Below are 23844 nucleotides of genomic sequence, written 5' to 3'. Positions count from 1 at the left end.
GAGACAAAGGCAGAGGGAGAAGCAGGCTCCATGCACCGGGAGCCCGACGTGGGATTCGATCCCGGGTCTCCAGGATCGCGCCCTGGGCCAAAGGCAGGCGCTAAACCGCTGCGCCACCCAGGGATCCCAGACCAGGCCCTTCCTGATCTGGCCAGGGGCTCCACATTCTCTCAGACACATCCTGGATTTGTGGTTACACACTGGAGACCCTCCCTGACTCAACACTATGAAGCCTTCCCAGATTTCTCTATTACTCTTTCCATCACATGCTCCCTCTCCTCCAAATGCTCCTAAGACCCACAGACAGATCCACAGACATCCAGGTTTGTGGCAAGACAAGAGTCCTGTCAGACTAAGAATGAGGAGAAGGGGCTGGAGCCATGAAATCTTTTTGGGGACCCTGGGAATAAAGTGCCTAAGTAGCATAAGGGTCTTTGCCTGAAGGCAAATGTGTCTGTGCCCTAGCTGGCTTGGGTCTCTTTCAGGCTGAGTTTCTGCATGGGGAAAGGGAAAGCCTGACTACAGACTCCCCCAGCAGAGCTGACGATTAGTAATTAACTGGGAGGAATCTCAGGGGTGAGGTTAATTGGGGAACAGAGAGAGGGCAGCTAGGGTTTTGGGACTTTGCCCTTGACCCAAGGGTATAAAGAGGAGGGTCCCAGCTCTGCCTCAGGCCCCTGGGGCTTCCTTAAGTAGCTGAGCAGGAGCTGAAACACAGAATCCCAAGGTAAGCCTAGGGCTCCTCACTCCCAAACTCATCCCCAAGCCTTAGAAGGAAATAGCCTATCGGTCTTGCTCCCTCACCTCTGCCCTAACTGTGCTTCCCCTTCCTGCACCCATAACATCTCAGTCCCAGTCCAACCCCGCAAAGGAAAGAACTCATGCACTTCTCTTCCAGCTCCCTGCAATTCCGCCAAATAGCCAAGGGCCCTTGGGACAACATAGGGGTGTGGGGGTACAGGCTGCTGATATAGACTGGGTATGCTCACCCCAACCACCAAGAACTCCTGAGGCAGTTCAGGGGGCTCTAAAGCATGCCAAGGGTTTCTCAGATTGGGGCGGGCATGGGGAAACCTCCTTACCTAAACCGGTCCTGGTCTGAAAGCCATTCATGGGAGAAAGGACATTGGTGTTTGTTTATTGCTGTGAGGGAGAGAGGCAGGTGGGGGAAAGAAGTTCGTTTGCGAAGGGAACTCCCAAACCTGAGATCCAGGCCAGTGGACTCTCCCGAGTGCACATCCAGCAGGTCCCATGAGCAAGCAGGTGTCCACGGCTCTTCTCTGCTCTCAGGATGATCAGAACTCCTCCCACACACACAGCCTTGGCCCACATCTGCAAGCTCTGCTGACACACGTTCCCTGGCCCCCTCTGGCTGCAGGGCACTCACAGCTCCTTTCCCTCCAGAGGCCGCTGCACACATGCCCTTCTCCCTCGCCATCAGGCGACTCCTACTCATGTTCATCTCAGATGAACAGCCCAGTCATCTCTGCCCTCCACCCCCTCCATGGGGCACTCTGGTGGCACCTGTATCTGTCATTAGAACCCTTGTTCCCATTGCCACTTTCTATGTGAGGGGTTACTTCATTGGCATCTGTCTCCCTGCAAGACTTGGAGCTTCCTGAGAGCAGGGGTTGTCCTTGTATTGAGTCATCACTGTACCCTAGCATCTAGCTCAGTGCCTAGGATAGAGTTGATACTCAACAAATACTTGTTGAGCAAATGAATACATGAATCTGGGATGAGTACCTGAATGTGCATCTCTGGTACATGTGGGGGTGGAGGATGTGCGTTAGGGATTGCACACCATGGGTATTTGTGCATATGATTATGTGGGTGTGGATGTGGACAGGGGCGTGTTAGCATGGGTCGGTTCCCAGGACACAGCAGTTGTCATTCAGTGTTACTACAGCTCCACGGTGTGCACCCAGGATGATGTCCTATGGAGAAAGGCTGGGGGCCCCAGCTGTCTCCCCACACCCAGTCCGAGGCGGACACGTGATACGTGGGACAGCCTTTGCCTATGTGCCCAGCCCTCAGGGTGAGTGCTGCTCCCATCCTTGGACCCTTAGTGCCCACAGTTGCTACCATCCCCGGTGAGGTCTCCACCCCTCTCCCTGCCCAGCACGTCCTTGACCCTGCCTATCCCAGGGCTTCTGGGAACTCCTTATCAGCCTCCCTCCCCAGTCCTGCATAGGATCCCAGGGACCTCCGCCTACGCCTTCCCCAGCCTGGGCCCTGTGGCCCTTCCTGAGCACGGCTGCCCCTATGGAGAGGTTCTGGAGTGCCATGACCCCCTGCCTGCCAAGCTGGCCCTGGAGGAGGACCAAAAGCCAGGTGGGCCTGGGCAGGGGTGGACAGCAAGGATGTCAGCAATTGATGCCTTAGCTCCTGGCCCCTGTGCTCACAACTGGCCCATCTCCAGAGCTGGGCCTGGCCCAGAAGCTGTGCCAGGTTGGCATGACATTCCTCAAGGTGCCACTGATGCTCGCCTTTCTGTACCTCTTCGTCTGCTCCTTGGACGTGCTCAGCTCTGCCTTCCAACTGGCTGGAGGTAGGACCAGAGAAGGGGACCGGGACAGGGTTCCTGAAGGGCATCAGGCAATGCTGGCTAATACTCCTCAGGGAAGGTGGCTGGTGACATCTTCAAGGACAACGCCATCCTGTCCAACCCAGTAGCAGGGCTGGTGGTAGGGATCCTGGTGACGGTGCTGGTGCAGAGTTCCAGCACCTCCACGTCCATCATTGTCAGCATGGTCTCTTCTGGCTGTAAGTTGGCCCACCAGGGCTAGGGAAAGAGTGTGGGGGGCTGAGTGTGCTGGATGGGGGCTGAGGTGGTGCATCAGAGCTGGGGGCCAGGAAAAGAAGTGGGGCCAGGGAGCTAAGGGCAAGGGGCAGGACTCCAGCATCTCCCACTCCATCTTCCAAGGCATGGCCGGGAATCTTAGCCAGGAGAAGTGCCTCAAGATTTAGGAAGGGTGGCAAATGGGGAGTCCAGACCCAGGAAGGCTCAGCTCCCTATCACCACATAGTCCTTTCTTCCATCAGTCAGGGAAACAGAACCTACTGGAGATATACATATGATTTATTGCAAGGAATTGGTTTATACAATTGTGGGGCTGGCTAAGCAAATCTACAATCTGTAGCAGAGGTTGTTGGGAAGGGCAGGCTGAAACTCTGAGGTGAAGCCAAGGCCGGATAGCCTCAGTTTTGCTCTTAAGGCCTTTTATCTCACCAGATGAGGCCCACTCAGATATCAAGAATAATCCCCTTTACTTAAACTCAACTGGCTGTAGAGGTGAATCACACCTGCAGAATACCTTCACAGCAATATCTAGGCCAGTGGACTGAATGAGTGCTGCAGCCTAGCTAAGCTGATGCATGAAACTAACCATCACACTTTGGATGCATGCACACACAAGCACAGATCTGCATTTGCGTACAGGACACGTGCCTCATATACATATATGTGCACATGCAGTGTATCCATTCACATGCACGCATATGTATCATGTATACTCACATGTACCTGTGACATCAAGGCTGGGCAGCATCATGGCAGGACTGCCCAGTGGAGGCCAGGACGTGGGCAGCGAGCTGGAGGGAGATGTTGTGGGGGCAGGAGCTAGGAGGCCCTCACACAGTTATGTAAGAGGTCCTCTCTTCTGCTAGTGCTGGAGGTGAGCTCTGCTATCCCCATCATCATGGGCTCCAACATCGGCACCTCTGTCACCAATACCATTGTGGCATTGATGCAGGCGGGGGATCGGACTGACTTCAGGCGGTGAGGGGGTAGAGTGGCGAGGGGCCTGTGTTTGTCGGGGGAGGGTGGTTCCAGGTGTCAGGAGCCCCTGGTATAAGTGCATCCTGGCTCTGGCCTGTCCTGCAATGTGGCCTCCCCACCCAGGGCCTTTGCAGGGGCCACAGTGCATGATTGCTTTAACTGGCTGTCGGTTCTGGTCCTGCTGCCCCTGGAGGCTGCCACTGGGTACCTGCACCATGTTACTGGGCTGGTGGTTGCCTCTTTCAACATTCATGGTGGCCGCGATGCCCCTGATCTGCTCAAGATCATCACAGAGCCCTTTACCAAGCTCATCATCCAGGTGGGGGCAAGGTGGGCATGGGGCATGGGGTGGGGGCTGGGGGATAGTAAAGACCCCTCTCTCACTCCCCCCACCCACATCTTGCCCACAGCTGGACAAGTCTGTGATTACCAGCATTGCCACTGGTGACGAGTCCCTGAGAAACCACAGTCTCATCCGGATCTGGTGTCACCCAGACCCCATGGGGGTGAGTCTCAGGTCTGGCCACAAGTAGTACTGTCCAGTCCCTTCCAGTCTCACAGCGGCTTTAGGCAGCTATTACCAATCAACTCAATCTAGCCTCATGGTTCTCAAAGTGTGGCCCGGCAGCACCTGTACCACTGGGAACTTATTAGAGCTACAGGCTATTCAGCCCTTCCCAAGACCTTAGTAGGTCCAGGGAAAACATATTAGAAAAAACTTGGGGGTGGGGTGGGATGCAGTACCCTATGTTGCAATAAGTCCTCTAGGTCTGCTCCATGCTCAAGTTTGAGAATCACTGATCTGGTTCAACCTGCTGGTTTCACAGGTAGAGAATAGGCTCCTAGAGGCTAAGACACTTACTGGAGCTTGTCCAGCCATTTCAGGACCCTGAGTACAGGTGTAGCAGTCTAGGGCTCTCTTCTCCCCACTAGGGTGCCAGGGGGAGAGTGATTCAGCTGTGCCATGTATTGGGGCCTACAGGGGAGGGGGTAGTGAAGGGGTTACAAGGATGCCTGGGAAAGCTAGAAAAACAGGGACGAGACAAGTGGGCCACATGGAAACCTCAGTGGAAACACAACAGCCACTTGTACTGATGTCGGGGCCCCTTCCCCAGAGACTGCCACAGAAGTGTCCTTCTGCACCGTGTCTACTGCCCAGAATGAAGATCTGTTTGGATCAGTTGGACACCTGTGGACCTGCCATGACCCTAAGCTCACAAGAAAGCAGGCAATCAGCATACTTTCTCACTCAGCCACGAAAATGGAAGTGCTTCATCAAAACTGTAATCCACAGTATTTGCTTCTTAATTGTCACATATAAGAAGCAACTCCACTTAGAACAAGATAGAAGGAAACCCGAAGCCCAAGGCTCCGCGCAGGTGGCCCCCTCATCCTTCCTGTTACCTGATGGCCCTTTATCCCAGCTATCCCTGCTTGAACGGAGAGCATCCTTTCAACCTGCCCTCTGTGGTTCCTTTGTGTCTGAGCAGTGTGCAGCTTTGGTTCGGCACTTCGGAGTGTTCAAGGCAGTTCGACATCAAAAGCCCATGTGGGCAGCTCTTGGGCTGGCTTTCTGACCCCTCCAACACAGTGCCACCTTCTCGCCAGCCCCGTGGGCACTCTCTGAGCTCTCTGAATTGACCAAATCCTTTTCACTTAATAGCAGAATCTGGATAACACAGAAATCACAGGGTTTGGTCTTCACAGAAAACCAGCCACAGGAGGGAGCTCCTCAGCCGCGGAGTACCGCCCGCGCTCCGAAAGCCCCGCCCCCGCCCCCGCCCCAGCGGCCTTGGGCAGGTGTCCCCTCACATGTGCCCCGGATGTAGCCCTCCCCTGATGGGATCCGCGCAAAACGCTGGCAAGGTGGACATGAGTATCCTGCCTTCCACAAGAGGAACCCAGGGCCTCGTGGTGTGGAGTAAGCCAGCCAAGTTCACGTGGCGGGGGCTGTCCTCACTGTCGCAGACGCCGCCTGCCTGAGTAGTGGTCTCGCGTCCCAGCTCTCTGGGAAGAGCCTCTCCTCGAGAGCAGTATCCACTTGGGATTTCCTTGGCTTGGACAGTAGCTGCGGGGGAGGGGGTGGCATACAAGCTCCCTGTTCTCACCCGCCCCTCTAGGTCAGACCACGGGGAACAGGGCTCTGCTGCCCTGTGCTTGCTCTCGCCACGTGTGCTGGTAGCTCCTCCCACACCAGACTCCTAATTTCCCTTTGGCCACCCAGTCTCCTTTCCAACCTGTCCTTGTGGCCTCCAACTTTCACCAGACTGGACCCAACCTCACCTAAACCAAGTCATCAAAGACAGTGTTGGGAATCTGAGGGTTTTCGAATAGTGGAAGAAAATCCACAGGCAATTGCAATTTTTTCTTAATTTTTTTTTTTTAAGATTTTATTTGAGAGAAAGAGAGAGAGAGAACGAGCAGGGGGAGAAGGGGTGGGGTGAAGCAGTCTCCCTGCTGAGCAGGGAGCCCCAACGTGGGGCTCAATCCCAGGACCCTGGGATCATGACCTGAGCTGAAGGCAGACACTCAACCAACTGAGCCACCCAGGTGCCCCGCCAGAGGCAATGGTTTAAACAAGCATCTTTTGAGGACCTGCAAAGGCGGAAAAACAGGATTTATCACTTGCCCATTTTACAGCTAAGGAAACTGAGGCTCAGAGAGGCTTACCCAAGTTCATACCATTGAGGTAAGATGAAAATCCTGGTGTAATCTGGAGCCCATACTTCTGAATCCCCATCTTGCTGCCTCTTCCAGAAGCCAGTGTGGTAATCCACCATGTATGTCCATTCTCCACTCTTCCTATCGGGCCTGAATGCCATGGGTGACAACCACTCCCAGACTGCTCCAGAGAGGCAGGTAGTGCTCTAAGAGGGAGTTCTCCTCTTTGCCACCAGACGGCGCTGCTGGCACAGTGATTTCTGTGTCGAGAAAAAGAAAGACCCTGGAGCTCCCTTTACCTTGCAGGCTGAACTACACACTGCACAAGCCACACATCCTGTATGTTTCTCCCCAGGGAAAGGATTCTCAGAGCCTGTGAGCTTAATTCTGGCCTTCAGTTTCCAGAGATGCCTCATTAATTTGGATGTTCCTACAGGCACTCAAATCCTCTCTTCCAAGATTCCTCAAAACTAGCCCCTGGGAAGAGGTTGGCAGCATTAGAACTCCTGCTGTAGGGAAGGAAATTAAGGCCCAGAGAGGTTAAGTGTTTGGTGCAGTATCACACAGCTGGGAAAGGTGCAGCAGGGGTTTCAGCTTAGGGCTCCTGGGGTTCATTTATTCTGTTCTTCCCACAGAAATCAGCACCCCACCACACACCCCTGGCCCAGGAAGGATGGGTGTGTCTACGGGGTATGTCCCAGACCCTGGGCGGCCCAGTTATTTCTCTAGGCTAGAGCTCCCACCTTCCTGACGAGGAAGGTGTGGGCCTGCTCCCTCCCCTCACCCAGTACCCCCCCCCCCCACCTGACCGTGCAGGTCCAGCCTGCCTACCTTCTGACATCCCCACCACCAGTCCTCTCTTGCACTTCACAGGTTCTATGCTGCCCCTGCCTTCTCCCACTTCCCCTACTGTGGGAGCTGTGCCAGAGCCCCGCAACCCCAGGCAGGAAGGTCAAGGGTCAAAACCCCAGAGGCCTGAGCCCTCAGCCTTGGCCTGCCCTTAGGCAGCCAGCCCCCAGTGGGACCCTCCCCTTCCAGCCGTTAACATCCTCCCTTAAGAAACCGTGGGTCGGCCCAGCCAGGTAAGGGGCACAGGCTGGTCAGGCAGCCGTTCATCTCAGGGATCATATGCCTCCCAGGGCTCCGGGCTGGTCCACCAAGGTCTTTCCCACTAGAGCCAGGATCCTCAGGCACAGCTGCAGGAGCCATTGATCCTGACCTAGGAAGTCAATCTCACACAAACACCTACGCACACACCCTTCCCACTGTGTAAGCCTAGATAGGCTCAGGGACAAAGGGGGGTCTAATCCTTATCAGGAGGCACAGTATCTTACGGAGGACTTATCATGAGATAAGCCTTTGGAGAGCACTTCACACACATTTTCTCCTGTAATTGTTTATAACAGCTCTTATGTCATCCTGCTTTAAACAGGCTCAGAGAGGTGGCATGACTTGCTCCAGGATGTTGGTATAAGAAACAGGACTGCTGGTATGGACAGCTGGAACACATTGGGGTACAGTGCCCCACTCACAGCAGCACATGTCACTAAAATAAACCAGATTTAAAGCCAGGCACCAGAAATAGTTCTTATCTCTATCATACATTTTATAAACGACACAGTTTGGAATAAACCCTAAAGGAGCTGTGACATTGAAGTGCCAGTGCCCTGCCTGAGACACTACCCTCAGCACAAGGGAGGTCTGGGGGTGTGGGATGCAGAACTTCCTGGGACCAGGGCCTAAATCAGCCTCCAGAGGAGGCAGAATGTGAATAAGGAAACGTTGTGGCTCTTGTGTTTTGCCTATGGCCCTGGGAGTAACTGCCCCTCACTGGGGCTCAGTTCTTCCTCGGGGAAACGGTTTCTGCTCATCCAAGCCCAGCCCAATTTTTCCTTTCAAGGCTGGGATCCTAAGGGAAAGATAAGCACCCCAGTTGCACTTGAGAAAAAATAATTCCTCGATCCAATGAGGCTGCAAATTAGTGGTCCAGAACAAACTGGCCCTCACATAATTGGAAAATATGGGGTTTCTCTTGTAGAATCGGGCCATTTGGCCATGCTGGCTTGTCCCTGGATGGTGACAGTGGCCTAGAGCTGAGTGGCTACTGCCCCTATAAGCTACCTGCCTAGTCCTGCGCCCTCTGAACTGGAGGGCCTCTCCAGGAGCCCCCCTCACTTTACTGACAGTAGGTGAGGGCTGAAGAAGAGTGGTTCCCCCACCTCCTGTACCCAACCTCCCCCTATAAAGATTTGAGCAAGAGGACAATGAAGTCTGGGCTAATGGTGCCTCAGGTGAGAAGATGGGGCACAGATGCTGGGGAAGCAGGGGGGGCACCAAGAGAGGGACTGGTAAATAAAGGATGGGCAAGGGAGGGTGTTTGGAAGGAGGGCCATGGTCAGAAGCCACAGGATCAGGATACCTCTGTGGGTCACAGTGAGGTCCAGATCAGCAGACTGATAGGACAGAGTGTTCAGAGGGCTGACCATGGCCAGATTCTTCTGCAGCAGGCATTTCCATCCCCATCTCTCTAGCAGAGGAAACAGGCTCAGAGTACAAGCAAATTATCCACAAGCATGGAGCCAGGAGGCCCACCTCCATCCTACCCCCTACCTCTCCCTAATTCCCATCTTATCCCCAACCCCAGGCTACATTTTCCTATATTCTAAGTCACTCTCCTCTTCATTTAGGTTCCGACCCTTATGCCCAGGGCAGAGGCGAACACCAGCAGGATGCCTGGAAATGCCTCCATGGAGAAATGTGAGTGCCTGCATCATGGGAGATGTCTGGCATGGTGGGGGCAGAGCTGGGCAGAGAAAGGGCTATCTCTCTCCTGGCCACTGCTGCTACCAGTCCCAGGAAAGCCAGCTGTCTACCAGCTCAGCTCCTGGACTTGGATTAGGCCCTGTTGTTGAGGCTGAGGGAGCCTGAGGTGGGTCCTTAAGTTCCAATCCTGAGAGGGCAGCAAAGGCAGGGGACTGGGATACTAGCTGTGGGGGGGTTCAGCTTTCAGCAGCTTGACACTTCTCCCTACTAGGCAACCACATCTTCGTGGACACAGGGCTGCCTGACTTGGCTGTGGGGCTCATTCTGCTGGCCAGCTCCCTGATGGTCCTGTGTACTTGCCTCATCCTCCTTGTCAAGATGCTCAATTCTCTGCTTAAGGGCCAGGTGGCTAAGGTCATTCAGAAGGTTATCAACACTGGTGAGCCCCAAGAACTGGGTGTGTGGGCCCCAGGATGGACCCTTCCAAATCTTAAGTCCCACCACTGCCTTGCTGTGTGATCACCCTGCCATCTCTGAGCCTCAGTTTTTCCCTGCAAACAAAGAAGAGGTTGGGCTGGGTGGTTTATGAGGCTCCTGAGGTGCTGGCAGCTGGGGATCTGTGACTGCCTCTGGCTGTGGTTCCATTCTAGTAGGTGGCTCTAAACAGATTCTCAGAGGCCACTGATTTATTCAACAAATACTCATTAAACCCATGTGCTCAAGCATGATCTAGTGCCAGGGATACGGAGGTGAGCCACAGAGATGGATCCTACCCTCAGGGGATTCACAGCCCAAAGAAGGAGATGGACATACAATGAAAGATAAATGATCAAGGGGGGATACATTCAGATATAGAGAGGAGTGACCAAGGAGAAAGCGAAAATGACAGAGAATATGGAAGAAGCTTCCTTCAATGGGCTTTCAGCAGCCTCTGTGAGGCTAAAATGAGTAGTAGTAATCGGAGGTGGCTGAAAAGTGTTCTGTGTGGAGGGAACAGCAAGTGCAAAGGCACAAACGCAGGAACCAGCTGGGCAGAAAGGTGGCCAGCAGTGTGGTGGGAGCTCAGTGAGTGAGGCAGGGAGGAGTCAGCAAGGTAACAGGGAGGAGCAGATCGTGCACCCCCCCACCCCCCAAGCTGTGCTCAGAGCCTGGACTTTATACGGATGACTTTATACTTGAAGGATTGGGGCAGGGGAGTGACACCATCTGATTTTCATTTTAAGCTTCATTTCAGGCTTTGGGGACAGGGCCTGGCACTGGCAGAGGCTGTGTAACAAATGCTGGAGTCAGGTGCATTTATGGATCTCTGAAAGCTTAGGGACAGGAGCAAAACAAAGTCTGCCAGAGGGCCAAGGTCCAGGAGGGCTTTGTAGCACATGATATCTGCACTGAGCCCTGAGGATGAACATTTAGAAGCGAAATGGATATCCCGGGCAGAGGAAATATTACTAAGCAATAGTAATGGAACCAGGCTGAGAAGAGCCTTTAATCCAAGATCAAGGAGGGCAGAGTAGAAGCCACTGCAGTTGAGCAGGGGACTGAACTGGCAAGGCCCTGCTCAGAAGCCAGCGTCCAATACCTCCTCCATAAGGGAGGTCCTGGCTGCCCTCCCAAAGCCCTCCTACTGACCCTACTGGGACGGGGGTGTCCTTGTAGACTTCCCCGCCCCCTTCACCTGGGCCACAGGCTACTTTGCCATGGTGGTGGGCGCCGGCATGACCTTCATTGTCCAGAGCAGTTCTGTGTTCACTTCAGCCATCACCCCACTCATTGGTGAGTGACCATGGCAAGGTGGGGGCGGGGGGGGCACTGGCAGGGAAGGCTAAAGGAAGGACCTGGGGAGAACTTATCCTCTCTGTCTGCCCCCAGGCCTGGGTGTGATCAGCATCGAGCGGGCCTACCCCCTCACACTGGGCTCCAACATCGGCACTACCACCACCGCCATCTTGGCCGCACTGGCCAGCCCCAGGGAGAAGCTGTCTAGTGCTGTCCAGGTGCGCCTGGGAGCCTGCCCAGGGCAAGACAGGGCTGTGACTGAGGCACGGTGGCACCAGACCCAGGGTGGGACACCATGGAACAAGGTTTTTGACGGCCCACTAGGGGCCACCCACTATGCCAGGCTCTGTGGACACCACACAGTGCAAAGTAGACCTGGTGCCACCTCCAAGGCCTTAGCATCTCACAGGTAAAAGTTAATCAAATAATCACACAAACAACAGCAGGTGGGATTTGCACTCAGGAAGGGGTGCAACCAGAGGGGGGCTGGCCCATTCTCGGGGGTCAAGGACAAGCAGGGGTCCAGATGGCAAAGGGGCAGCTGTTCTAGGAGCAATGGAGCAATGACAAGCCTGGGGCTGGGGCTGGGGCTGGGGCTGGGGCTGGGACTAGGGCTCAGACCAATGAGGAGGCCAGAGCTTGTGAGCCAGAAACTAGTATGCATCTTTTTGTTGCTGGGTTTGGGCACAGTCTGCTGGGGAATTTGTGAGACAGATCAGTGGGGAAAATGTGTAGAGTTAGGGCAGCATTTATCACCTGGTTCAAAAGTGTCTCAATATTTTACTAGGAACCCATCAGCCCTGACTTTCTTGCTGCCCAGGCCAGGCCTGACTCCTATTATCTATCCCTGCTGGCATGATGGGGAGTCGGGGCCCATGCCCACCTCAGCCCCTCTGCCCTCTCCTCTACAGATTGCCCTCTGCCATTTCTTCTTCAACATCTCGGGCATCCTGCTGTGGTACCCGGTGCCCTGCACACGCCTGCCTATCCGCATGGCCAAGGCGCTGGGTAAACGCACTGCTAAGTACCGCTGGTTTGCTGTCCTCTACCTCCTCCTGTGCTTCCTGCTGCTGCCCTCGCTGGTGTTTGGCATCTCCATGGCAGGCTGGCAGGCCATGGTGGGTGTGGGCACGCCATTTGGGGCTCTGCTGGCCTTTGTGGTGTTCATCAGTGTCCTGCAGAATCGCAGCCCCAGACACCTGCCCAAGTGGCTGCAGACATGGGACTTCCTGCCCCGCTGGATGCACTCCCTGCAGCCTCTGGACCGCCTCATCACACGTGCCACTTTGTGCTGTGCCAGGCCCGAGCCTCGCTCCCCACCGTTGCCTGCCAGGGTCTTCCTGGAGGAGATGCCCCCTGCCACACCCTCCCCCCACCTGGCACTGCCTGCTCGACACAATGCCACCCGCCTCTAGCCTGCAGCCCAAAACTGCCCCAGGGGCCGGGGAAGGGCCTGTGCTCGGTGCCACTGTAGAAGGGCAAAGGGGTGTGTCTGTGCACTCTGGGCATGGGCCTGTCCTTGTGCAGCTCTTCAGAGGTCTGAGCTTGTGTGACTGAGAGTCAGTGTGTATGCGTGTGTGGGCGTGTTCAAGTGAGACTGTGTGTCATCTTGCATGTGTGTACTAAAGCACCTGTGGGGGGCTGTGTGCAGGCTATGGGGCACCTGGTGAAATTTTTGAGTCCTTTGCCCACAAGAAGATCTTGTTCAGAGGCCTGTGTTTGGTTTTCCTGTACACGCAAGTCCGACTCGGCGCAGCAGGAGTAAGGGTGTGTCTGAGGACATGACTTGCAGCTGTTTGCTTGTGCATAGATGTGGGTGCCTGAGTCACTGGCTGAGTTCTCACCCCTCCCTGTCACCTTCCTTCCTCCCTGATACCATCCTGCTCATCCTCACCCAGTTGTTCTGCAGCACCGCTACAACTCCCTTTCCCAATACTTCGTGATGAAAAAGGAATTAAATTCTCATTTGCATTTAAAAATCTGCCTGCTCTCCATCTGGGGAGGGGGCAAGACCATGGCTTTGGGGTTCAGCAGCACTATTTCCTGCAAGCCACCCCAATAATCCTCCTAACCCTGCCTTAATGAGTCCAACCTCTGATTCAGACTTCCTGGGAGTCCCTCCTAGGGCCTGGGACCACCCCCAAGGCAAATATAAGAAAGGCACTCTGTACCATCCCCACCCACCCCACCCAGCTGACTTCTGGTCTCTCCCTGCCTCTAGACTCACCCACCTTACTTCCTCCCCCTTTCTGGGATAAGAACAAGTTCCAGCAAACAAATGACAGGTGAGGGCTTTGTTGGGAGACACTGAGGGAGGGAACAGGGAAGGTGAAGATGGGCAAGAAAGGCTAGGCCCTGGGCCCCAGCACAGAGTGGGTGGGGACCAGCCATCCTCCCTCCCACCTTTGTCCTTTATCTTTGAGCAATAATCAAGCCTCCCTTAATCCATCCAAACTTTTCAATTCCTCCTTTTCCATAAGGCCCCGGAGCTAAAGCCTGCAGTGTGAGGATCAAGGGGTGGGGGATACCTAAGTTCTTCCTTGCAGTCCAGGGAGTCCTCTGGGGCCTTTGGACCCCAAGAGGGAAAGAAGGCTCTAGGGTCCCAGACCTCATTGTGATGGTCTTGGACTTGTGCTCTCTTTCCACTCTTGTTGGATTTTGTGGGAGGAGATGCAAGAACCTGGGAGGGGACCCCAGAGCTGCGCTCCAAGCTACCAGCCCTGTTCCCTCATGCACTCACAACATTTGCAAAGGCTTCCTACTGCCAAGTAGAGGGGGTGAGAAGTACACTGACCTCCAGCCTGACTCCCTGACCCCATTGGGTCTAGCTGGGATGCACCTGGGAAGGGGTGTGGGAGGGGCTCCCTTTAGAGTGTGTCTTGGAAGTATGGAAAGTTTTTGGGAAAGGACTCTGGGAAGTCAGGCCAGAGGCCTCTGCAGGGCACTCACGGAAAGAGGGCCAGGAGCCGGGAAACCTTTGGGCTCAGAATCCCAGCCCCATTAGGTAACCCCTCTGTAAGAATGTTCCAGGAAACTGGTTTCCTCATCTGCAACTGCCCTGCATGCTCACAAACAGAGGATGAACCAGCCACGCCCAGCTGTTTATTTTGGCCCAGCTGCGAGGGCAGGTTAGCTGTCCTGCTAGGTGCCCTGCGTGCGGAGCCCGTTGATCAGTTCATGCGCTGTCTTATTGAGGATGCCGCCGTGCGCGCCACGACGGCCCATAAGCACAAGGAGCACGCGCGGGGTGTGGCCTACGCAGATGGCGCGCCCATCCAGCCCCTTAGTGCGTGCGTCCAGAACGCCATCGCCCTCAGACAGCAAGTGGTCACGGAGGACGCAGCAGCGGCGGCCTGCAATGCTCAGACCTGCCTGCAGGAAAGTGCGGCGGTCGGGCCCTGTGAGCACACCCACCTCCTGCGGGGATATGGCAGCCAGAAGGCCGCCAGGGCGTGATGCCCACACGCAGCGATTGTCCGAGTGGCCCACGATGGCCACGTCGTCAATACGCTGGTCCCGGAGCACTGCGCTGATATAGCCTTTCCAGTCTCCCATTCTGGCTGAGTGCGTCCCTCGCCTTGCACGTTCAAGGGATATCCAGCTGTGCCATGTGCCTGGAACCCGAGACACTGACGCACGTGGGGTCGGGTTTGTGATATTGAGGCATGATGATGTCACAGAGAGGCTATATACTCTAGAGAATGTATATGTGGGGTGAGGGAAAGAGGTTCTGAGGCCTGGTGAAGTTGTAAGGTTAGCCTAAAAGAGGAAATCGTGTTAAGTCTATATAACCCTTGAAAAACCAACTTAAATGGCTCACCAAGCACAGTGTGCTCGTGGGTTTTAGAACAAAATGAAAGAGGGATGCCTGTGTGGTTCAGTGGTTGAGTGTCTGCCTTTGGCTCAGGTTGTGATCCCACGGTTTCAGGATCGAGTCCCACATCGGGCTCCCTGCATGGAGCCTGCTTCTCCCTCTGCCTCTGTCTCTCAAGAATAAATAAATGAAACCTTAAAAAAAAAAAAAAAAAAAAAAAAAGAACAAAATGAAAGAGAGCAAGTCTGGACAGCCAGACCTCTCGGCCTGGTAACCATTCAACCCCCAGAATCCCCAGTTTGGTTCAATGTTAGGAACATCAGAATCTCCTGGAAATCTGTTAAACAGATTGCTGGGTTCCAGCTCAGAGTTTCTGATTCAGTAGTACAGGAGGTAGCTGGAGAATATGCATTTCTAACAAGTTCCCCGCTGAGGCTGCTGCTGGTGGTCCAGCACACTTTGAGCCCCACTGCCCTACTGCAAGTTGGGGGGAGTCATCTTCCACATTGCCAGCTCTGAGTCCACACCACTGTTGTAATATTAAGCATTTCTGACCATGGTTCTCAGCCTCTGCTGCACATGGAATCACCTGGAGAATTATCAAAACATACTACTACCAACACCCCAGTTAGAGATAACTGATTTAATTGATCTGAGGTAGTTCTCAGGCATAGGTTCAAAAAAGCTCCCCAGATGATTCTGGTGTGCAGCAGAGGTTGAGAACCTCTGTTCTACAAACTTCAAATGTTAAGATAGTTTCATATAAGGAATGATTTATGGAGTCACCTTGCTCAGGGCTTGGTACACAGAACAGCTAAGTAAATATTAACTGGACATGAATCTCTATATTTTGCTTAAGATCTCAATAGATTCTGTTCCCTGAGAGGTGTGGAGAACTGCAGCAGTTTACTGTCTTGGCATTTTCCATGGGGCCCCCTGAAGAGCTGTGCCTCTCAAGCATTTTTAAAGCACTTTATTGAGTGCCTACTCCATGCCTGCCACAGTGACGGTGCTAAGAGGAATGAAACACATTCCTTGCCATCCGTAATCCTAGGCCAGCCACCTTCCCATTCCAGAATTGCCCAGGAGGGAAGGACAAGTCCCGAAACAGTCAGGAATTGGTATGCTCCTGGATCCAGGTCACATAGCTGGCCACGTCGGTGTACACACCTGGCTTGTAGCGGTCGCCACAACCTGAACCCCAGCTGATGATACCTCGCAGGATGAGCTGGCGCTCTGAGGCCTCTTCCTCACACACTAGTGGGCCCCCGGAGTCACCCTGGGTCGGGGACACGAGGCTCAGCGCACTTGGTTTGGGGTCTGCACTTGACCGGGTGGAGGGCGCCAAGGCGGCCCACGGACTCACCTGGCAGGCGTCGGTGCCGCCCTCGAGGAAGCCAGCGCAGAGCATGCCCGGGATAAAAGAGGCTCCGTGTACTTCGGGGGCGGAGCAGCGCTGGGGAGGGATGAGCGGCACCTGCGCTTCCTGCAGGAAGCTGGAATATTCCCCCGCACCTACGAACCGAGAGCGCTTTCCTCACACCCCTCTCGACTTTGCTTGCCGCCCACTAATTAGCCGGTGAGGAAGAGAGTTGCTCTTAACACCATTTTACAGACAAAACAGAGAAGAGCGGGAATTTGAATGGGCGGGGCGGAGCAGGACTGCTTTGGAACCCCACTCCCCACTCCCACCCCCCAGTGTCTCAGAACAATGCTCCCCAGCGAGCGAACCGACTGCTCCAGCGCGAGGCCGGCATCCTTAGCCGTTGCATCACAGCGCCCAGAAAGAACCAAGGGAAAGTGTGATTCCCCCTGGACCCCTTAGGAGATTTGGATCCCCGTCCCCAGCAGTGAAGCCCAGGACCTGGCAGGAGCTGACTGCGAGGGCCCCCAGTCCTCCCCACGCGCAAGGTCGGCGCCGCCTGTCCCTCGTGGTGCCCAAACTGCGGGTTTTTCTCGCCTACCCCGGGGCCAGAGGTGTCCCTGCCGCCCCCAGCCTTCTGCCTACCCTCGAATAGGTGGCCCCAGCCGGCCACCTCGCAGAGTGCGGCCTCGGCCTGGGCCTCGGCTGGGCGGGCAGCGCCGCTAGGCAGGCAGACCGGCTGAACGAAAGGCGACGGGAGCGCGCAGCGGCCGTCCGCCGTCTCCTGCAGGCGCAGCAGCGCTAACCAGGCGGGGAGCACGGTGAGCCCCGGGCGCCGGGACTCCGAGCCCGCCTCCGCCCTTTCCCCTGGGCGCCGCGGGGCGCCGCCACGCACCCAGGTCGTGCTGGTAGGTGACGGGCGAGAAGGACTCGTGCAGGCGGTACGCGCGCACGGCCAGCGTCTGGCACTGCTCGCAGCTCCGGTTATGGCGGTCCTGGCCGAGCACCACCGTCAGCTCCCCCGGCGCCGGCCTGCGGGCGGGGGGTGCGGGGGCGCGCGCTCAGAGCCCGCCACAGGCCTCCTGCCCCCGAGCCCCTCCCTGGGTTTCGGCTCGGTCCTGGGGCGCCGGGGAAGGGAGCGGGAGCTGGGACGCGGGCTCGGGCGTCGCGCGGAAGCTGGGCGAGCGGGAGAGAGGAGCTGGGGTCCCCCGCGGGCGCCGGGCGGGCGGGGACTCGCCGGTCCTGCAGACAGTGAGCCGCCGTCAGCACCCAGCAGGAGGCGATGAGGCTGCCCGCGCAGAAGCTGTGGCGCCAGTACAGGGCGGCGATGTAGGGGTGCGCCCCGGGCAGGGCCACCAGGCCCCCGACGACGCGGCTCAGCGAGGACAGCCGCTTCCGGAGCCGCTGTCCGCAGCGCGAACTGGGCACGGCCGCGGGCTGCTCCCGCGTGGCGCTCGAGGCTGCGGGAGGAGCCCAGGCTGAGCGCGGGGAAGACCCGCCGGGGGCTGCCAGGTAGCGGGCAGCGCAGCCGCTGGCCCCTCGCCCCTTCCCCACTACCTGGGGTCGGGGGCTGGGGCTTCTGCAACGCTGAGGGCGAGGGCACGGGAAGGGTCGGACGGCCAGAGGGGACTTGGGTGGGAGGCAGGATCTGAGGGATCGCCAGGCCCGGTGCCTGGCATCGCGCCAGGCGGCAGTATTCCCAGCTTAGCCGGTCGCCGCTCCGCACGAAGCACCACGGGCGGGTGTCATTGTCCGGGTTCCTGTAACGGGAGCCGTTAAGGCGCGAGTAGCCCCAGAGGGCCCTGGGGCAGAGGGGGACACCCTGCCCCCCCCCCCACCCAGCGCACCGGCAGAAGGCGTGGTTGCCCAGCCCCCAGCTCAGCGCTTGCTCTGCAGGCACTTCCTGGTAGCTGGCCTCGGAGGCCCACCGCTGACACCGAGCGCCCGAGAGCGCAGCATCGGCCGCTCCGCGGTAGTCAAGCCCGCGGCCGTGGTAGCAGCGCGCCTCAGTGTCTGGGGAGAGAGGAGACTCCTTGCAGCCCGGAACCACGCTCTCAGCCACTTTCCCCACGCTCCTCCGCCCTTCCTCCCTGGGGGCGGAGCTCCCGCTCCTCTGGGTGCCGACTCACCCACGTCGCAGAAGCGTCCAGCGTAGCCGGTGGGGCAACGGCACAGGCGGTGAGTCTCTGCCTGGAAGCAAGTGCCTCCGTTGAGGCACGGGTTGGTGTGGCAGCCTGGCAGGTGGAGTGCATTGAGCCACCTCTGGGCCCAAAGACCCCCACAGAGAACTCCCCTTTCCTTGGACACACTACCCTGGGGTTCTAACAGCTTCTCTTCCCGACTCAGGCCAGTTCTCCGCCCATCCACTCACCCTGGCTGGCCACCAGCTTGCAGTGGACATCAGGACCCCTGCACTCGCACTTGGCCACACCGGCTGGCTCAAGCCTATGCCATATTTCTTTTTCATGGAAGAACTGGAGAAGCTGAGGCTCAAAGCACTTCTCTGGGGACAAAGGGGTGAGGGCAGGGGTCTCAGGAGAGGCTGGGATCATGCCAAGTCTCTGGGGATCCAGAGACCTCTTCAGTAGGCCCCGGACTGCCGTGTTTCCTCAGCATCTCCTCCCCTGCCTTCACCATCTCCTTACCTCTCTGGCAGTGCTTCCCAGTGAAGTGTTCTGGACAGATGCAGCGTGGGCCGTCTGGCATGTTCACACAGGTCCCTCCCTTCTGGCAGGGACTGTGTTTGCTGCAGTGGTCTGAGAGATGGACACAGTGGAAGTAAGAGTGGGGAGCCTGAATCAGACAGCCTGGCTCATGGAGGCCGAGTCCCTACCCAAACCTTGCTTGTCTTGTGATCTTGGCATTCCAAGTTTCCATGTTTTACTTCACCCACCTGTAAAATGGGGCTACCTTTTCCTAGAACTTTTCCCTCTGGAGGGATGGAAGAGTCTGGGTGGGCCCAGAATACCAGGTGTGTAGGGACTGATGTTACCCAGGAGAGTAACTAGTGGGGAGGAGAGGGCCCTGCACCACCCCCAAAGACTGTGTGTAGCACCTTTCACTTTCTTGGGCTCCAGACAGTATGCCCATTGCTGGTCCTGCTCGAAGTTGGGGGTGGTAGCACACCTGTAGAAAGAGATGAAGCTTCCCTGCTCTGCCCAAGGGGCTGGCCCACCCTTCCCTAATAGAGCCCCCTCTCTCCACGAAGGATTCCTTGGGCAGAAAGTGGGCAGAATCCATCTCCCCCAGGGCCCTGCTCCAACCCCTTCTGGGGAGTCTTACCAGGGCTGGGGGCCAGGCCGGCCCCTGTGGGTGCATTTATGGTACAGTTGCCGGTTGTACTGGAAAGGGAAGTAGCAGGGCTCCCCAGTGACAGTGAGAACTGCAGAGATAACACACTCCCTGATGGTATGCCCCATGTCCCCCTGCCCAGGTACCACCTCTCACAGTCTGGTTGAAAAATAGACCCTTGAAACAATTGCTGTGCCTTCAAGACTGCTTCTTGCTTAAGAGCTTCAGTTCTGTAGTCAGACATTTGGAGTGGACTCCTGATTTCACCACCCTACTAGTTGTGTGACCTTGATTTCACCACCTACTAGTTTGTGACCTTGGGCAAATTTGCAGCCCCCAGGCCTAGAACAGTGCTTGCCATAAAGTAGGCACTTAAAAAATACTAGGTGAATGTAGAAGTCACTTGGCCACTCTAAGCCTTAGTTTCCTCACCTGTAAAATGGCAATGATCATAGTATAGTTGACCTTTGAAAAACACAAGTTTGAACCATACTCACTATGGTGGATTATATGTGGATTTTTTCCAATAAGTACAGTACTATAAATGTGTTTTCCTTATGATTTTCTTAAAAACATTTTCTTTTCTCTAGCTTACTTTATTGCAAGAATACAATTTATAATACATTTAACATACAAAATATGTGTTAATCGACTGTTTACAATGTCAGTAAGGCTTCTGGTCAGTAGGCTATTAGTAGTTAAATTTGGGGGAGTCAAAAGTTCTACAAGGATTTTCTACTGCTAACCTTCTTGTTCAAGGGTCAACTATACAGTTGAAGAATTTTAATTTTGCAAGATGAAAAAGGTTCTGGAAATGGAGGGTGGTAATGGTTGCAGGACAATAGAATGTCCTTAATACCATGGAATTGTATGCTTAAGAATTATTATGATAGCAAATTTTATATTATGCATATTTCATAATAAAAATAACTTTTATTTTTTGAAGATTTTATTTATTTGAAGGGGAGAGAAAGAGGGAGAGTGGGGGATGGGGGAGAAGCAGAGGAAGAGGGACAAGCAGAGCTCAGCCAGATGCGGGGCTCGATCTCAGAACTCTGAAATCATGACCTGAACTGAAGTCAGATGCTTAACTGACTGAGCCACCCAGGTGCCCCTAAAAATCACTTTTAATGATGCAGATATAATAGTACAGAAAGCATAAATTTAAATGAAGAGCAAGTTAAAAACAGCATGTCAAATGTGGTCCTATTTTTGTATAAATATATTTACATATGCATCAGAAAGAAGTCTAGAAGGACATGCCCCAAAGTTTATAGGAGTGGTTTGTCAGAAGATAGTGGATTATGGAGGAATTTCTTCTTGCATTTCTGTAATTTCCAAAGTTTTACAATAAAAATATTGTAAAAAAAAAAAAAATAAAAAAAATAAAAATAAAAAAAAAATAAAAATATTGTTACTATTATTTTTTAAAACAGTATGGTCGAGGGATCCCTGGGTGGCGCAGCGGTTTGGCGCCTGCCTTTGGCCCAGGGCGCGATCCTGGAGACCCGGGATCGAATCCCACGTCGGGCTCCCGGTGCATGGAGCCTGCTTCTCCCTCTGCCTGTGTCTCTGCCTCTCTCTCTCTCTCTCTCTGTGACTATCATAAATAAATAAAAATTAAAAAAAAAAAAAAGTATGGTCGAGCCTCTCTATTTGCCATACTTGCAAATTTGCCTTCTTGCTAAAATTTATTTGTAATCCCCTAACCAATTCTCAGGGTGTTTATATGGTCATTTGTGGACATGCATAGGATGGTGAAAAGTTTGAGGTGCCTGAAGCATTCCCAGCTGAGGTGAAACAAGGTAATGCTCTGCTTCTTGTTTCAGCTCTTCCAGTGTAAAGAAGTGTCCTTTTCACAGTCGTTTAGAGCCACAGTTCTGAAATTTTGTGCTTCTGGTAGATGCTTTTACTGTTGAAAATGGCCCCCAAATACAGTGTTGAAGTTCCTAAGCGTAAGCAGGTCACTATGGGTACCACAGAGAGTATTTCTGTGTGAGATAAACTTCGTCCAGCCATGAGTTATAGTGCTGCTGGCCATGGACTCAGTATTTTTTTTTCTTTTTTTTTTTAATATTTTATTTAAATTCAATTTGCCAACATATAGTATAGCACCCAGTGCTCATCCCATCAAGTGCCTTCCTCAGTGCCTGTCACTCAGGTGACCCCAACCTCCCGCCCATCTCCCCTTCTGCAACCCTTTGTTTGTTTCCCAGAGTTAGGTGTCTCTCATGGTTTGTCTTCCTCTATAATTTTTCCCCACTCACTTTCCCTCCTTTCCCTTATAGTCCCTTTCACTATTTCATATATTCCACATATAAGTGAAACCATATGATAATTGTCTTTCTCTGATTGACTTATCTCACTCAGCATAATACCCTCCAGTTGCATCCATGTCGAAGTGTGGCTTCAGGATTAATGAAGCAATGGTATATTAAGTATGGTATCTTGAAACAGAATCACACATAAAACAAGCTTTAATGTTGACAGTTGATGAAAATGTTGAGACTCAAGCTCACAGAAATCTAACCTGATATTTCCTTTAGGAACAGCCATTCAGCATTTGCTAATTCAGTGTTCTCGGTGACTTAATAGGCACATGGCAACCATGAATGACAAGACTTGACTGTCTACTTCAGAGGGGTGTTGTGAGGCTCATATGAGATAATGTCTATCACATACTTAACACAGAGTCTAGCACATAGAATGTGCTCAATAAGCATTAGCTGCTGTTTTGTTATTAAAAGCACAGTGGCACTTGATGAGGGCCAAACCAAGAACAGGAATAAAAGAGGAGAGAAGAGTCTTAGGATGGACCTTTAAGATGCCAATGGGATGGACAGAGAGGAGGACGACTGCAAGTGGGTAATGAGACAAGAGCAGGGCACCTAGGTTGGCTCAGGCAAGAGAGAGGAAAGCAGTTTGGCTGGGTGTAGAAGGAAGAGGAAAGGAGGCAGAGACAGGCAGGGTTGGATGTGAGGGCCCTAGTGCCATGCTGAGGTCCTGGGTCTGGCCCCACTACACCAGGCTTACCAGGGCAGGGTCCATCTAGGTCACAATTCTAGGCAAATATTGAGTGCCTGAAAAAATATAGGCAATGGGGAGCTGCGGCATGATTTGAGGTGGGGGGGATACAGACATCTTCCACCTAAAAGGGAGCTTGATAAATAAAAGCTAATATAGTTTAATCATTTACCATGCAGCAATCTGTGGGCTGAAGGCTTCACATGGATTAACAACTCATTTCTCCTCCACAACCCTAAGAGGTGTACTATTTATGATTGGGAGCAATTGAAGCTCGGAGAGGTCAAGTCACTTGCCCAGAGTCACCTGCACATAAGTGATGAAGCCAAGATTCAGAGGCATTTAGGCACCAAAGCCCTGCTCTGATCCTTCCTTGTCCATCAAGGGCCATGGCCTCTGTGTAGCATGACTGATGCCTGTAAGATGTACTGAGGGAGGGAGAAGAGAGGCTAGGGAAACTAAAGAAGACTAGAAGGCACTGGACTGGGCACTCAGATACAGCTCAAGCCCTGCCCTCCAGGAGCACACAGTTTTTCATCACTCTGGGTCCCCAGTGCCCATGGGCACAAGACCAGACACATAGTAGACACTCTGGTCTGAATGTCAGCCAAAGTGGGGACAAAGTGAAGAATACCTAGGATCCCTCCTTGCGCTCCAAGAGCCCCAAACTGCCATTGGCAACACTCCCCACAGTACTCATTCGCACGCAAGGGTCTCTTAGGAGGTGCAGCCAGGGTACTTACCCACTGTGTGCTCGTCCACTCTGTGATTATGCACCTTGGGGGCTTTCCAAGGTGGAGTCTACAGAGGAGAGAAGATGGCAGAGAATTGTCCCAGGAAGTCATAGCCGGCCTCTGAACCTGAGCCAGTCCTCAGCTTCCTTTCACATCTCAGAAATGCAGAAATTTCCTCAAAAGACCTAGAACATTCCTTCCTCTTTCCATTGTCTCCTCAAGATCCCCTCCTCTGGAAATAAAGACTATGTCCTCCTATCCACTGGCTCTGGGTGTCTCTTTCTCCTCCACCTGGGCCTTATGGGTTATTCTTGCCTTTCCAAATAGGCCTCCCAGTCACCTGGACCAAAAGGTCATGATCAGAGGCCAAGGCTGTGATAGGGACTCCCAGGGCCATCCCAGCACAATTCTCCTTGTTCCCACAGCTCTCACCAAAAGTACTGACTCCAGGCTTCCCAGCAGGGACCCCAGGAACAGCAGAAGCCTCATGGCGTCTGTCTATTAGTCCAGCTGCTTGCCCAGGAATCCAGATCAATAGAATTGGTCAAAGGTCCCCGAGTCCTGGGAAGCAGACATTGGGTCAAGCTGCCCTCTTGGGCCTGGCAGGGCACAGGCTGTTTGTGGAAAGCCAAGCAGA

General features: G+C 54.1%; 3 protein-coding genes and 1 long non-coding RNA gene across 20 annotated transcripts; 2 read left to right on the top strand and 2 right to left on the bottom strand.

Moving 5' to 3' along the window:
- The first annotated feature begins 612 nt into the window (after positions 1–612).
- SLC34A1 (solute carrier family 34 member 1) lies at positions 613–12960 on the top strand. 10 transcript variants are annotated; one of them, XM_025434539.3, is made up of 13 exons: positions 613–727; positions 1899–2038; positions 2185–2334; positions 2423–2551; positions 2623–2766; positions 3670–3781; positions 3905–4100; positions 4192–4287; positions 9130–9199; positions 9477–9644; positions 10862–10978; positions 11075–11199; positions 11893–12960. In XM_025434539.3, exons 2-13 carry the CDS (start codon positions 1930–1932, stop codon positions 12394–12396), a joined length of 1920 nt encoding a protein of 639 aa, XP_025290324.1. In that variant the 5' UTR covers positions 613–727; positions 1899–1929; the 3' UTR covers positions 12397–12960. The 10 variants fall into 10 exon arrangements, 8 of the variants coding, with proteins under 8 accessions (XP_025290324.1, XP_035570965.1, XP_025290323.1 ...); XM_035715072.2 differs by having other exon boundaries at positions 2172–2334; XM_025434538.3 differs by having other exon boundaries at positions 623–727; positions 1929–2038.
- F12 (coagulation factor XII) lies at positions 6137–23844 on the bottom strand. Of its 8 annotated transcripts, XM_025434546.3 has the most exons (14): positions 23640–23740; positions 23217–23274; positions 19441–19540; positions 19214–19284; positions 18804–18914; positions 18530–18661; positions 18288–18392; positions 18006–18171; positions 17716–17918; positions 17396–17618; positions 17054–17190; positions 16804–16959; positions 16162–16310; positions 15754–16074 (listed from the first exon to the last, which is right to left on the bottom strand). In XM_025434546.3, exons 1-14 carry the CDS (start codon positions 23694–23696, stop codon positions 15907–15909), a joined length of 1836 nt encoding a protein of 611 aa, XP_025290331.3. In that variant the 5' UTR covers positions 23697–23740; the 3' UTR covers positions 15754–15906. The 8 variants fall into 8 exon arrangements, 1 of the variants encoding a protein (XP_025290331.3); XR_004814944.2 differs by lacking the exons at positions 15754–16074; positions 16162–16310 and adding exons at positions 6137–6376; positions 6464–6702 and having other exon boundaries at positions 17054–17618; positions 23640–23835; XR_004814943.2 differs by lacking the exons at positions 15754–16074; positions 16804–16959 and adding exons at positions 6137–6376; positions 6464–6702 and having other exon boundaries at positions 17054–17618; positions 23640–23834.
- On the top strand, positions 13183–20390 carry LOC112651367 (uncharacterized). Its single transcript, XR_004814950.2, has 2 exons — positions 13183–13266; positions 18055–20390. It is a non-coding gene; the product is annotated as an uncharacterized LOC112651367 (long non-coding RNA).
- Positions 14062–14706, bottom strand: PFN3 (profilin 3). The gene has a single exon (XM_025434549.3). The coding sequence runs from the start codon at positions 14534–14536 to the stop codon at positions 14123–14125; it is 414 nt and encodes a 137-aa protein (XP_025290334.1). The 5' UTR covers positions 14537–14706; the 3' UTR covers positions 14062–14122.

The sequence above is a fragment of the Canis lupus genome, chromosome 4, assembly GCF_003254725.2.
Source record: "Canis lupus dingo isolate Sandy chromosome 4, ASM325472v2, whole genome shotgun sequence".
In the NCBI taxonomy this organism is placed as follows: Eukaryota; Metazoa; Chordata; class Mammalia; order Carnivora; family Canidae; genus Canis; species Canis lupus.
This window is presented reverse-complemented; position numbering and strand designations above follow the sequence as displayed.